This window comes from Suncus etruscus, chromosome 9 (assembly GCF_024139225.1).
Source record: "Suncus etruscus isolate mSunEtr1 chromosome 9, mSunEtr1.pri.cur, whole genome shotgun sequence".
Lineage (NCBI taxonomy): Eukaryota > Metazoa > Chordata > Mammalia > Eulipotyphla > Soricidae > Suncus > Suncus etruscus.
Window position 1 is genome coordinate 83,878,118 of NC_064856.1, and position 15,309 is coordinate 83,893,426.

General features: G+C 47.5%; 1 protein-coding gene across 1 annotated transcript; it reads right to left on the bottom strand.

The window, feature by feature from the left end:
- Positions 1-291: 291 nt before the first annotated feature.
- LMO2 (LIM domain only 2) lies at positions 292-14,005 on the bottom strand. The gene is made up of 4 exons (XM_049780109.1): positions 13,889-14,005; positions 12,843-13,035; positions 7,393-7,608; positions 292-1,529 (listed from the first exon to the last, which is right to left on the bottom strand). The coding sequence occupies exons 2-4, from the start codon at positions 12,881-12,883 to the stop codon at positions 1,310-1,312; spliced, it is 477 nt and encodes a 158-aa protein (XP_049636066.1). The 5' UTR covers positions 12,884-13,035; positions 13,889-14,005; the 3' UTR covers positions 292-1,309.
- Positions 14,006-15,309: the final 1,304 nt, after the last annotated feature.

Consider the following 15,309-nt stretch of genomic DNA (forward strand, 5'->3'; position numbering starts at 1 on the left):
AGAGGAGGGTAGGTTGAGGAGGGGGTGGGTATAAGGCAAAAAGTACAGAGGAAGGTGCCTGCTCTAAATCCTCAAAGTAAGGTCCTCTCAACCACTTGTCATAAAATACCCTGAAATACACCGACTCGGAAAAATCGAAGTGTCAAGCTCAGCATCTTTGCCACATTTCAAACTAGGTAATTACCTTCTCTCCCAAAGGGAATCTGTTTTATGTATTTGTGTCCTTTCTAGGTTACAGGTTTCCCAAAGGCAATGATCTTGCCTTCCATAAAACGCTGAAGTGAAACTCACTGTTTTACAATAACAATTGAATTATTCTACAGTCCTCTGAGCTACAGGATGAGCTCTTACATAATTGCCAATAATCTAGAGACTTGTCTGCCCAGCGATAACACCGAGTTTTTAGCTGACCTAAAAGTAAATTGCTTATTTACTTTTCTGTGGACATCTGAAAAGCCATTTTCTGCCATCCCAAATTGTCAGTCATTATTCAAAAAACAACTCTGTGCTCTAGTCTGCCACCTTTTATTGTCCGTGGAGCTTTCCTTGTTTGTATTTACTACACACGACAAATAGTTTGATATAATCTAAGATAATAAAATAGTTGAGCGATTCTTTCTTTCTTTCTTTTTTTTTTTTTTTGTTTTAGATTTACATTTGTATAGAAACAATCTGTGGAACGCCTGGCCTCAAATGCTAAAGTGTCTAAAAAAACAATGAATGCCTCGGCTATAAAGAAGGAGCAAAAAGTTACTGGTTCCTTTCTTGATGGAAATAGGTCTCATGTCCATCAAGGTGTAAAGCTTTGGGTTCTGGGAAGGTGACCCAAGGGAAGCAAGATGGCCACTCTCCTCCCTGTCCTTCCCTTGGGCAGAAGACAGTGACTGGGACAGAACCACTACAGAGGCCTATAAAAACAGAAATCAATGGGGTGTCTCTACTTCCCAAGGGTCAATGTCTTTGCAGCACAACTCCCTATCTGTAGAGGTGAGGACCCATCAGAGGGTAATGTACCTGGTACCCCCCAAATGTTCCATCCTTCACTAACCATGTCAGACTGGCTGTGGCCCTTGTCCAGACATTCTTCCAAAAGGCTGATCCTCTATCTTCTCATTATATTTCAGACTTGTCTTTTGCATTATATCTTAGATGCTGTCTTGGTGCCCAGTTAGGGTCTGCCATTCCCTAAGAAATGCCTCACGTCATCCCCCCACCCCCTCAAAATCCCCAAAGTGCCTAAGAGGGAAGATGCTCACGGAGACAGCAACTTCTGTGTAACACCTCCCCAAAGCTGCCCAGCCATTCGGGCCTAGATCATCCCATTGATTTTAGTCCACTCGTAGATGTCCTGTTCGCACACAATGTCGGAATTGATGAGGAGATATCGGTCGCCCACACAGAAATGCTTCTGACAGGCAGCACATTTGAAGCATTCCAGGTGATACACTTTGTCTTTCACCCGCATGGTCATCTCGTAGGCACGAATCCGTTTGTCACAGGATGCGCAGAGACCGTCTTGGCCAAAGAGCCTGCAGAGAAAAAGAAAAGTTAAGCAGAGATATGATGGGAAAGAAGGGTTGGGGAGGAACCAGAGTGGTGGCGCAAGTGGTAGGGTGTCTGCCTTTCATGAGCTAACCTAGGACGGACTGCTGTTCAAGCCCCTAGCCTCCCATATGTCCCCAGTCCATGAGCTATTTCTGGCCACATAGCCAGGGGTAACTCCTGAACATCACCGTGCATGGCAAAAAAAAAAGGGGAGGGGTTGGGGAATGATTCCATAAAGGAGACTGAATTTTCCAGGCAACAGGAAGTCAAGAAGAGCCAAGAAATTTATTTCTGAAAAGAGAGAAGTTTCTCTGGGACAAAGCTGCAATCTGTGGCATGTGTGTTTGGCAAAACGCATCCTTGTGCTGAGTTCTTGTCCTACTGACAACAGCTACTGTCTACACCCCTCAGTGGCCAGATCCTTCACTTCTCAGAACAGACTGTCAGCTGCAATGGTTCAAGAGGTCTGGCATGAACTGCAGAACAGCTGCTGAGTTAACCTGCTGGGGGCCCCTGTGAGAGAGAGAGTGAACTGAGTAGACAATAAAAAAAGGCCTCTTTCGAAGACTCTCTAATTGAATCATATCAACAGTCATGAGCCCTGTCTGAGGAGTGGGTATGGCCTTGAATGACTTATATAGCTAAATAGGTCATCATGAAGGATGGTTCACTGGAGGTTCACTTTCTGGGAGATGTGAGGAGTTGGATCAAAAAGACACCTGGTGCAATCCATGGGTCCTTGGAAACCAGAAGGGCACCAACCTCTCTTCACTTGTAATGGGGGATGCCTCCAACTTTCTCACAGCCCCATGAGCATAGAAAGCTGAAGAAACTGCTCTTGACTTTGAAACCAAGACTCAGCTAAGTCTCCGTAGACTGGGAAGTCATTTCAAACAATATTCAGTATCTTAGTGGGGGCACACAACTAGAGATCTGCTTCACAAAGTTATGTTCTGGGACTAGCAGTCCTGGCCTCTCCTGGAAACTCTGAGAAATGCAGAGTCCCAGGGCTGAATGAGAGAAAATTCCACATCCTTTGTGTGGATAAATGTACCCAGGTGATTCTAGCACAGGCTGACACTTGAGAATCAGCTTGAAAGAGTAGAAGAGCACAAATATTAGAAATAGGAGACCAAAACTCAGACTAGGACAAGTCCTGAATTCCCATGCAACACATTGAGACCTCAGCTTCTTTGTAAAGTATAACAGTGATGATAGTATATGAGTCACTGGGAAGTTATCGAGATCAATTGAAACATGCCAGAGCACCAACGGTAAAAAACGTGGAACGAGTCCATGTACAATGGTCACAAGCTATGAATATGCCAAACACCAAGAGTTAAGTCAATGTGGCCTTTGTTTGAACACATCTCAGTTATACTCCTGACAGCAACAGTCATGCTAACAGAAGTCATTTTCCTGTAAACCTAATATGGCCATGCTAGCAGGTTCTTCTCACATTAAACCTTTAGGACCATCATAGGTAAATGCTTTCTCTTACCAGTTTTACTCATTTCAGAACATCAGAGAATCATTTGGTACATTCCGAGAGACTACAGGGGAGATAAATGTGGCTGACAAATTCTGAAACATCCGGGTCAAATTAATGGACTCCGGAAGTGATGGCCTATGGAGAGAGTGTTCTTTCTTAGAGGCAGGGCCCACTAATTTCCCTGTGAATCCTATCCTCTATTTGAAGATCTCTGAGTGTTTTGAAAGGACCACCAGGGAGCAAACTCATTACTGGAGGGGGAGAACACTTTATCCCAACATAACAGATGGTGGAGCCATAGGAAACTGCCACATCAGAAGTTAGAAAGTAGAAAGACGGCTCTCATTTCCTCAGTGCTCCATAAGCTGAGCCTGTGCATAGAGAGGTAGCTAACAAGCGTATGTGGAATGAATCCAATGGCCTGGTGTGTGGAGCCTTAAGGAAGGAGAGCATTTATTAAAGGGAAGTTGGGGGTAAATTTCATGGAACATCAGGGAGCCAGTGGAGGAATGAATAAAGGGTATTTAGGAGACAAGTTCAAGTCCAACATCACTTATATCTAAGTATCCAGATGCCCCAGGGCAAATGACATTTGTCACCTGACTTCTGGACACTCTGCAGCCCCTGGCTCAGGAATTCTGAAATTCTGAATTCTGAAATTCTACTGAACAGTAAAAAATAAACCAACACTAGGGGCCAGAGAGATAGTAGGTAGGGTAGGGTGTTTGCCTTGCACATGGCCGATCTAGTACAGACCTTGGTTCGATCCGCCTGAGTCCCATATGGCGATTTCTGAGTATATAGTCAGGAGTAACCCCTGATTGTCATAGGGTGTGGCCCCCCCCCAAAAAAAACCCAGCACCTGACTTGAGTATTTGCATCAGATACCAAGAAGCCATGCCTCCAGCTGGAACCCATGTCAGTTGGGCATTCCAGATGCAGACTCTGAGGTGGGAAGCCGAAGCCTATCAAAGTGGTGATCCCAGGCAGAATATCTACAATGAGCTTCCACCTAATCACAAGGAAACTCTGGGGATGCAGATGACATCTCCGTTACCCCAATTCTAGGCAAGATTGAAGGGTTCCGGTGCTCCTAATACCAACTCTTGGCCAAGGGCTACTATAGACTGAGGCCATGGGCATCCTTCTGACTTTAATAGACACAGGCAGGCTGCTGAAAGGAAAACCATAGGATGTGTGGGATGCACACAAAAACTGCTTAAAGGGGAAAGTAGGCATTGGCAGGGCACTGGAACCTGACAGGGTTCAGGTTCTTTATAAGAGAGTCTAGTGAATATTTGAGGCTGGACATCCAAGAAAGGACTGTCCTAGGGGAGTGAGCCACTGGCCACTCTCAAGGAAAGCAGTAGCCAAGGGGGAAGCAGGAGTGAGCCCTGCCTCATCTGTAAAGGGGGCAAATATTTACACCTATGCCAGGTCCTCGAACTTGCCTCTAAAAGGATGCTGTCAGCCAGAGAGGAGTGCAAATAATAAGTGCCCTTCTGACAGACCATCCTGGAGCAAAGACTCTCTTCCTCCTCTGTCAAGAGGTGTCACAGCTTAAGCTCTCCTCCTGCCCACTTTAATAACAATAATATAAATATTAAAAGATAGCTGGAGATGCCGGCACTAACACAGAGCTAATTAACATGTTGCCTAGGAATGTAGCAGGGAGAAGAATTATTTTATGTCACCAAGACACAAGTTAATTAACATCGGATTCTCCCAGACTATTTTTCCCCCTCTCCTTTTCAAAAATGGAAAAGATTAACAAGCCCAGGCAGCACTGAGCTTATTCTTGAATGTTATATAAAGCCGTAGAGATAGGGCGAAGCTGGGCTCTTTTGACCTTACTCGAGCTGCACTTCATTTAATAAGATTCCAATGATTTGACAGGGAGGCAGTGCAAGGGCCCGATGGGAATCATTTACCCGTCTGTTTTCTGCACTGACTTGGCAAATGGGTTGCGAGCACAATCAGTGCTCCTTTACCCCAGTTCTATTTTCTTTCTTGGAACTTAAGGGTGGGGGGAGACAATTGACCAAAATTAGGAAGCTAATCATTAAGTCCTACTTATTTTCTCTGTACCACCAAATATTCAAGAATTTACCAGGGAATTTGGAAAGAAAAAAAAAAGAAAGAAAAAGCTTATTCTATCAGTCTCTGAGTAAATAGATAAGCTTCCTTCCCCATTGAATTGCCTACCGATTTTTCTCTTTTTAATGGGAAATGCTGCGGGCAGGTTTGGAAGAGCTGGCCGGGCAGCCAAGGGCACTGGAATCCACAGCAGTTTCATGGGCTGTGTGGGGCTGCTATATGAGGTGCATGCTCTGCAAGCCCTCTGCCATAGGAAGATGGAAGAAAAAAACCTGACAGCTACACACTTGAGCAGAGCTGACAGGAGAGGACATGGAGGTACTGCCACAGCAGCAAATACGAAATTGGAATGCTAGAACATTCCAGGGAGCAGAAGCACTTGTACTGAGTTGTGAACAATTGCAGGACTGGCTGTAGGGCTTGAGTAGCAGACAGGTTCTCAGGTCTGGACTCACTGGAAGTATTGGGGTTTCTAGTCTGCTCTTTGTTCAGCATGGAAACAGGAAACAAGGAAAGGATAATGGGGAGGTGGGGTAGAGTCCCATGAGCAATCAGCACCTACTTCTTACCGGACATCAAGTCAAGTCCTTTAGGTCATTATTTTATCTGATGCTCACTTCCTTCTTAAATGAAGGAAAATCTTATTTACCCCCTTTACAGATGAGTAAATTGAGGCTCAGGAAGGTTAAATCACTTGCCTAAGAACACAGCTGGAAATGATGGCTGGACATCGGCCTCCAAGTGATGCCTGGAGCTTGGCTCCTTGGCACACAATGTGGAGGACTGTGTGTCCTACTTTTAACTTTTTCATCCTGCACTACGGCATGGTTAAAAAAGAGTATTTATAACCTTGATGCACACTGGGGGGTGCATTAGAAGAACCCCTAGATTTCCTACTAAGAGCAATAATAACTCTCCCTGCATACTTTCCCCATGCCAGATCTCCTCAAAGAAACCTCCAGCCTGAACTTTGTGGATCATTTGTTTTGTTTTGTGGGGACTGGAATTGGATTATTCTGTATTGGTTGCTTTAGGACTGTGGTTCTCAAATAGTGGGGCGCGCCCCCCAGGGGAGGTGCGAGGCTTCGTAACGGGGGATGAGTTTGACCTCGGCAAACACTGTCATAACAAGCTAAGTCCCGTGTTTATGTCTCTGTATGTCTCTGGAGCTGAGAGTTGCTGTGTCCTGCTTCAAACCCCGCTTCGAAAAGCTATGCATTGCAAAATGTGCTCATGGTAGCCATTAATCCAGACATCACCTCTGATTAAAAAGTCAGTTCAAATTATTTTATATATTTTTGTTTTGCAGGTTAAAGTTTTTTTGATATATTTTTGTTTTGCAGATTAAAGTTTTTTTTAATAAAGATACTATTTACAGGGGCCGGCGAGATGGCGCTAGAGGTAAGGTGTCTGCCTTGCAAGCGCTAACCAAGGAAGGACCACGGTTCGATCCCCCCGAGTTTCATATGGTCCCCCCAAGCCAGGGGCAATTTCTGAGTGCTTAGCCAGGAGTAACCCCTGAGCATCAAACGGGTGTGGCCCGAAAAACCAAAAAAAAAAAAAAGATACTATTTACAGCTGCGGGGGGGGGTGCGAAAAATATTTTCTTCTTCCTAGTGGGGGCATGACAAAAAATAATTGAGAAGTACTGCTTTAGGGGCTCCATCCTGCTGTGCCCAGGTCTCTCTGTAGGTATCTGGGATGCAATTCAGACCCTTTGAGCCATCTTCTGGCCCAGGCTCTTAAATTATTATTTTTTTTTTTTTTGGTTTTTTGGGCCACACCCGGCAGTGCTCAGGGGTCACTCCTGGCTGTCTGCTCAGAAATAGCCCCTGGCAGGCACGGGGGACCATATGGGACACCGGGATTCGAACCAACCATCTTTGGTCCTGGATCGGCTGTTGCAAGGCAAACGCCGCTGTGCTATCTCTCCGGGCCCTTAAATTATTTTTTGTGTGTTTGTTTTGTGTCTCTGTGTTGTATATGTTTGTGTGCTATGTCCCCAGCAGTGCTCAGGGGTTACTTGTGACTCTGAATCCAGGAATTACTCCTGGTCATGCATGAGGGAGGGGGGCCCCATGACTCTTTGTTTTTACAAAATGGACTTTTACCACAAAGGACTGGACCCCACAACATGTTTCTCAAAGAAGAAATGCCAACTATACTTCTGCAGCCTGCGGGAGGAAAGAGGGCAGGTCTAGACTCAAGGTTAGGAGAGACCCAACCTCCAACCTAGGGTCCCCCAGAAGGCTTTGTACCTGAGATAGTCTCTCCGGCAGAGCTTCCGGCCCAGCTTGTAGTAGAGCCTCCGGCCTACCTCCCCCAGGCGGCACCCACAGAGGTCACAGCTGAGGCAGTCCTCGTGCCAGTACTGGTCGATGGCCTTCAGGAAGTAGCGATCCCCAATGTTCTGCTGGCAGCCGCCGCATGTCAGCAGGGATGGGGGGATCTGCAGCACCTCGTCCACTGGCTCCCTGAAAAGAAGGCCAAGCGTTAGGGACAACGTCATCTCACCATGATGGGGCTAACACAATTCTGACTCATGGGGGGTCTGGCAGCTGGTGTGGGGATCCTAGTCAGACGGAATCTTGCTAGCTGCTCTTGAAGTGGCTCAAATAAACAGGACAAAATAGTACAAAGAGGCCCTGCTAGCTTTGGAGACCACCTTAGATCCTATGAGAAATAAAACCAGGGAACCCAGAAGCACCTGGACAGTTATAGCCATTCTGGCTTATCCTCTTTCCCCACCTTCTGTTGACCTTTGTCTTCACAATTTTTCATTTTCTTTCTCTATTCCCTGAATCCAAGGGCATGGTCAAATTCCACAGGAGACACTCAGCATTTGATGATTTAGTTGTTGGGACAGAGAGATAGTACAGAGTAGGGCATTTGACTTACATATGGCCAATCCTTTGATCCATGGCACCATGTATGGTCTCCCAAACCCTGCCAGGAACAAACCCTGAGTGCAGAGCATTGCTAGGAATAGCCCCCAAACAAACAAAAAGCTTTTGACCAATTAATGAGTTGTTTGCTGTAGGAGAGCAAGCTACTCAGAGAATTCTAACTGTGCAAATTCCCCATCAAATTCACATGTCACTCCCGTTCCAGCAGAGAAGGAGAAAAAAAAGTGACTACATGGTATTTTTGGTTATTTTCTCATCCATAATAAAAATCCTACCAGATGTAACAGGAAATCTCATTATTTTATCCTTAACTGATATTCCATATTCCCACCTTACAGAAGGACCTGTAAGAAAAGTTCCAGGTGCTAAGGTCATTGTTAAAACTAATAGAGAATAGGTCTGTTGGCACCCCAAATTTTTACAACAGCAAAAGCATATTGGGTAAATTTGATTTAGGAAAGAAAGCATAGAGAAGGCAATGATTATTTTGAAAAAAGTACAGCAGAACACTTCTGGAAGTTCCATCGAGGCAAATGTCCAAAGTGAATCTGCGGTGTATATTCTTGCAATAAAATGTCAGACAGGGGCCGGGCGGTGGCGCTAAAGGTAAGGTGCGCCTGCCTTGCCTGTGCTAGCCTTGGACGGACCGCGGTTAGATCCCCCGGTGTCCCATATGGTCCCCCAAGCCAGGAGCAACTTCTAAGCGCATAGCCAGGAGTAACCCCTGAGCGTTACTGGGTGTGGCCCCAAAAAAAATGTCAGACAGTTTTGTTTCTCCAGCTCACTCTGATTAATTGAAATCTAGAGCTTTTATGTCACATCTAAGATAAATAACCTTATCTGACAAAAGAAAATAAAATGGTGAAAGAAATTATTCCAGGACCATACAGGTGACCTAGTTTGGAAAACTTTAACATCTGTTGATTTCTAACGATGAACAAGTGCTTGTCTGAGCATCACTCATACACACAACTTTGTTTTTGTGTTTTAATCATTTAGGGTTATTTTCCAACTGTGAGGGTAAGGGGATACTCAGGGACTCTGTGCTCAGTGACTACCCTTGGCTCTGTACTCAGAGATTACTCCTAGTGGTGGCCAGGGGACCATGTTTGAGGATGAGATTTGAACCAGGGTTAGACATGTGCAAGCAAGCACCTTAACCCCTATACTACCTCTCTGAAACCTAGTCTGAGGCCAGAGAGATAGGACAGTGGGTAGGGTACTTGCCTTCTTATGCGGTTGGTTCAATCTCTGGCATCCTAGTTACTCCTCTGAGTCTGCCAGGAATGATTCCTGAGTACAAAAATAACCCCTGAGAACCACCAGGTGTGGCCCAAAATCAAAGAAGCATCAGGTTGGATCCCTGGCACTGTATTCTCTAGCACCTCCAGAAGTGACTGCTGAGCCAGGTGTATCCTTGAAGGTACATGCTAGATATGATCCAACATTACCCCAACCCCTCACCACCAAAGACACACATTCCTTTCCATAAAAGAAAAACAATAAAAGAAGCTGGTTCCGGTCATAACATTCCGCAAAAAGAATTGACCCCCCTCAGTACAATGACAGTATAAATCTATATCTCCAATTTTCTTTTTTTAGTTTTTTGGTCACACCCGGTGGTGCTCAGGGCTTACTCCTGGCTGTCTGCTCAGAAATAGCTCCTGGCAGGCGTGGGGGACCATATGGGACACCGGGATTCAAACCAACCACCTTTGGTCCTGTATTGGCTGCTTGCAAGGCAAACACCGCTGTGCTATCTCTCCGGGCCCTATAACTCCATTTTTCAACTGACTAACTTACCATGTCACTTGTCCCTGATTGTTCTGTGCCTGTGTGCCTCCCCCACTCTCTGCCCTTAAGGACATTGTTGAGTTTAGGGAAAATCAGTGTTTATGATGTACCCAAATGGCTCCAAGTAACTACTTGCAGGTCACACCTTCCTTTGAATATTTAGAAGTGCTAAAATCAAGCCTGTGCTTTACAGTGTGCAAGGATCTTCTGTGAGATTCTCTCTATTTAAAAACACTACCCCAAAAAAGTGAAACCAAGCCAGTTTGCTCTTAAAAATATCAAGACTTTGGATGCAGGAACAATAGTATAGTGGGCTAAGTGTTTGCCTTACATGCTGGCTCCACAGATACCTGAGCCCTAATCAGGAGTGATTCCTGAGTACAGAGTAAGAACAAGCCCTGAGCACTGCTGGCTATGCCACGAACAAACAAACAAACAAACAAACAAAATGAAGCATGACTTCTAGGCTGGGAATGTGGCTCATTGCTAAAACACATACCTGTTCTGCATACATGAGACCTGGGTTCAACTCTTGGGAGCAGGCTTACAAACAAAAAGTTTACAGAAATCACTAAATTCTTGTTTTATTTCTATGGATTCTATATAAGGACTTCCATTCTCTTTTCCGAAAAGCTCTTTCCAACACATTCCCTGCAGCAACTCCAAACTGCATTTCTTTTCTTCCACAACCCCTGGTCTGAACTATTTTTTTTTAAACCACTCAGGGACCCTCAACTACACTGGCTACCCTGATGCTGATGGTGCCAACCAACTGTGAAAGAGGAGAATTTGCACTTAGCTGGTGTAAAACTGCCTGGAATTCAAATGAATCATTCTTGTTACTTAGGGAGGTGGTGGGGGCTATGGATTGCATGGTAAGGAAAAAAAAATCTCCCTGTGCATAAATTTCTGGCTCTTTTTCCTGCCTAAATGTTTCATTTACATGTGCCCAAGCAAGTTTTTCTCTGTAATGTGAAGATGTCGGTCAAAATGACCCAAGCTGGCTCTGCATAAGTGTACAATAAAACAGTTAGCAAGAGAGTGGTCTGAGATAGAAATGGAAAGCAAATGAGCTTTTATGTGGCCCTAGATGAGATCAGAACAGATGGGAACTGTTAGATCTATCTTTATGTATTTAATTATAATATCATCTTATCTTTGGTAGGTGATCCAAGCCAAAACCTGAGAGGGATTCATCCTCAAATGGGCATTTTATATCTGCACAGAGCCTATCTCAATATTATACCTGAATATCACCTCTGTCAGATTTCCCAGATAATTTCCTGGCAATTCCAAGGGGGTTGTGGGTGAGAGATGCTGCAGTGATCTTTCAGCTAGCTGGTCCACCATCAATGACAGCCTGACTTCTTCAGGCACCAAGCGAGGTACATGATGGAGTTGGAAAGCCTCTTTCAGTAATTACCTGCTTTTATGAGGTTTAGATGTTCCATTGTCTAATCTCAGTGAAAAAGCACAAACTTCAAAGAAGATCAAACTTCCTTCAGGGAATAGCAAAGGCCAGATTTATCTTCTCAGAAAATGCATTAGTTTTCACTAAAATGACTAAGTTCTGTGGCTCAGAAAGGCATGAGGTACCAATTTACCCAATCTCTCTCTCGATGGCCTTGCTCAGATTGAAAACTCAGGGCTCAATGGTAATTCTTGGTTTATTTCTTTCTTCTTTTTTTTTTAAAGTGAGCAAACTACCCTTTAAGCCCATTGTTTGCAAAGATATATTTCTTTTAAAAGGAATGTTATTTTTCTCCTGAGAATTTGCTTAAGGAAGTTGGATTTTTGTTTAAAAACAAGCCTAGCTCCTCACAGAACTGGTATCTTAACCTTCAGGACTGAATAGTGATGTTTATATTCTCATTGGATCATGGTACTTCCTGTGTTTTATGAGAACATGCTGGGCTTTTATGCTGGTTACTGAGGGTAAAAGCCAGGTATATAAACACCATGAAAAGCAGAAATGGGGGCTGGGGGAGGGAAGGGAGACTTCAATCAGGAAAGCACAATTCTTTTAAGGCAGAAAAAGAAAACAAAACAAAACAAATGCCCCTTAAAAGCACAAATGGACAAGTCATTAACTAGCTCCTTTGGTCTGTGTAACAAATCCCTTCAAAGGATTAGATGGGAACTTCAAAGGAATAAAAATTCTCAAAACCAGACAGCTAATGAATCTTAAAAGGGCATTTGCGTTGACGGGAAAATGATATCTCAGGCAACCCTTTCTCGCTACGTTAGCCCTGAAGAATGGGTTGGAAGTGAAGGTTTGAGGATGGGGAAACCCAATAAGAGGATCAGAAAACCAATGCGGCCACCTCTCAGAGCTTGGTTCCCGCACCCCAAAACCCCTTTGAGGTTGTGGTTAAAGCTATGAGACTTTGGCTAGAAAGGTTTATTAGCTAGAAGGCTAACTTGGGGATTCACAGTCCCGGAGGATGGACCCCATGGAGAAAGGGGGTGCATTTTAAAATAGATTAAAGTCTCTGGAGATCAGTGAGTGCAAGGTAGACCCCTGCTGCCCCCTCTAAACACACAACACACGCATATCAGGGGGCGCTGCTGGCAACCTTTCTACCTGCGCACGGGGAAGGGGGCTTTCGAGGTCTCCACTTGGAGTGACCCCTTTCTAGGACCAAATGGACAAAGAGATGGGGAATGCAGCGGGGGATCGAGGAAAGAGAGGAGACGAGCAGAATGAAGTCCGCAGATGCTTTGGAGATTATACCTGCACCCCTGAGCACCCCGAACACCCCCGGTGTGCCAGCTCGTGCGTAAACTTTGCCTTCAGCAGTAGCTTTGGGGAGCGGACGCGCTTCCAGGAAGGAAGGACACCCCCAACGCCGCTGCACCCACTCCCCCCAAATCCCTGCCGCCCAGTGCAGCCCCCCGGAGCCACCCAAAGCCAAGGAGAGGGAGCCTGGGGCACATAACTGGGGTGCACAGCCAGGCACAACCAGGAGTGGGGGGAATGGGAAGGGAGGGTAGGAGCGCACACTTACTCTGACGGATCCAAGCTCTTCCTCTCGATGGCCGAGGACATTGGGGAGCGAGGTGGGGTGCCAGGAGGCAGAGGCGCTCCCTTGGTGGCGCGGGGCTGGCCGGTTGCCGGAGCTCGGACCAGTCCCTCGGGGTCGCTCCTGCGCCTCCTCTTGCTCCCGCGCTCGGCCGGCTCAAGGACAGTCCGCGCGCTCCCTTCAAACGCCAAAGAGAAAGAGAGAGCGAGTCACCCCGCGGCCCCCCGGGGCGCACAGCCTGCCTGCGGGGGGAGTCCCCGGGCGCCTGCAGCCGCTGCCGCCGCCGTTGCTCAAGACTTAACCTTCCATCCCGGTGCCAACGCCGCCCGGTCCGGCTCGCGCGCTGTCGCCGGGTCTGCGTCGCCCACGGGGATGGCGCGCGCCAGCCCAGCCGCCCTGTGCGCCCCTCGCACCTCCGGGCCGGGTTTGGGGCGCGCGGGGAGGGGAGAGAAGGGGGGGGCGGCGGCCTGGGTGGAGGGGAAGGAGGCGGGGAGCGGGCAGCGGACCCCGCTTCTCTCCCCGGGGCTCCCTCCTCCCTCTCCCTCTCTCTCTCTCTCTCGGGAAGGTCTCTGTGCACTCAGCTTCCCTCTGTCTCTGCTTTCATTTCCTTTTTCCTGATCACGATTCAAATACAATAGAAGGAAATCACATTTAAAGAGACAGCTGCCCGGCCCCCTTACACCAGCTCTTTCCACTCCCTCTTTTTTTTAAAAAAAAAATTTATTATTATTATTATATTTTTGGAAACAGGCTCTAGGGGATTAGCTATCCAAACAGCCACCGCTGCAGGACCCATTTGGCTGCTAGAAGGAGCTGGTGTCGCGCGCGTGGGGACCGCGCACCCGGGAGACGGGGCCCTGGTGCTGCGGCGGCTCGCATCGTTCTTTTAGGGTTCCCTCCCCGTCCTCCTCCACCTTCTCCTCCCCTTCCTCGGGGGGGGGGGTTCCCAGGGGCTGGGTCCGACCTGGAAAGTCCACGGCGGGCCGCTCCGGGGAAGAAAGAGAAGGCTGGGATGGGGAATGAGCACGTACGGATTGCAAGCGTTCCTTGGGGGGGGCCCAGGGCGCCCGTCCGGGGTCCGAGGAGGTTTGGCGGAGTTCCGCAGCCCCCCGCTGCGCACCGGTATCCGGGCTGCCTCGCTGTGCGGGTGCGGGTGCGAGTGCGTGCGGGCGGCGGGAGCTGTCTGTGTGTGCGCGAGCTGGCACGGCGCGCGGGCTGCGGGCGCCTGAGCCAGTGCCCGGGGTTGCTAATCCCTGGGGGGTGCGGCTGGGAGGGACCACGCAGGTCCGAGCCTCCTCTCCATCTGCTGGTTGCACAATTCCCTCCCTCCCCTCCTCCCTCCCTCGGCACCTTTCGAGGGTCCGACTCCCGCGGGGCCGCTGGTTCCCCACCAGCAGCCACCCCCCACCCCTGCCTGCAAAGTGTCTGGAGGACTCGGATCCTGGCAGGAGCCTGTCCAATGAGAGAGCCGGATCCAGGGAACGCTCGCTTGCTCGTTCGCTGGCCCAGAGTCTGGGACCCAGAAAGAAGCCAGGTTTGATGATTCAAGGAGTTCGGATTTCTCCCCTTGAATCTCCAAGTCAAGTTCTAGATGCCAAGGTAGGGGTCGCAGAACGGAGAGGGGAAGACTAAATGCCCTTCTGCAGTATTAAAAATGAAAAAAAAAACTTTGTTTCCCTTGGTCCTTCTCATCAGGATGCCTGGAAAATATTCAAATATTATTCTCCAAAAGTCTTAGGATGCGCTACTGGTCGCAGGCCTTTGAAGTTCTTTCGAGTCCACCTTTGTATAGGAACCATTTGGATCAGGGGTATAGAAAGAGATCCATTGAGGGGCCTGCCTGAACCCACAGGACAGGTGTGAGTGGATCAGGGCCTTGCTGGGCCTTCACAAGTATAAGCAGAATAATTTTATGTTGTAGACATGCTCTTATTATTCTCTGGTCTCTGAGGCTTGGGACCCTAAATGGTGTGGTTAAAATGTATGTATGGAGGGCCCGGAGAGATAGCACAGCGGCGTTTGCCTTGCAAGCAGCCGATCCAGGACCAAAGGTGGTTGGTTCGAATCCCGGTGTCCCATATGGTCCCCCGTGCCTGCCAGGAGTATTTCTGAGCAGAGAGCCAGGAGTAACCCCTGAGCACCGCCGGGTGTGGCCCAAAAACAAAAACAAAAACAAAAAAGTATGTATGGAGTTTAAGGTAGGGGAGGAAACCTTAAAAGCAGCTCTGGGTTCAAGCCAAGGCCTTCACTATATAGACTCTCCTAGACCAGAGATAGATAGCATGAAGGACAGGTCTACGCAGAAGGCCCAGGTTCGATACCAAGTACCCCACATACTGGAAACAAAGTCAAGGATCCATTAGGTGTGGCTCCAGAACATAACAAAACAATAAAAAGAAAGCTAGAGGGCCAGAGCCCTAATACAGAGGGTGGGACATTTGACTTGCATGGG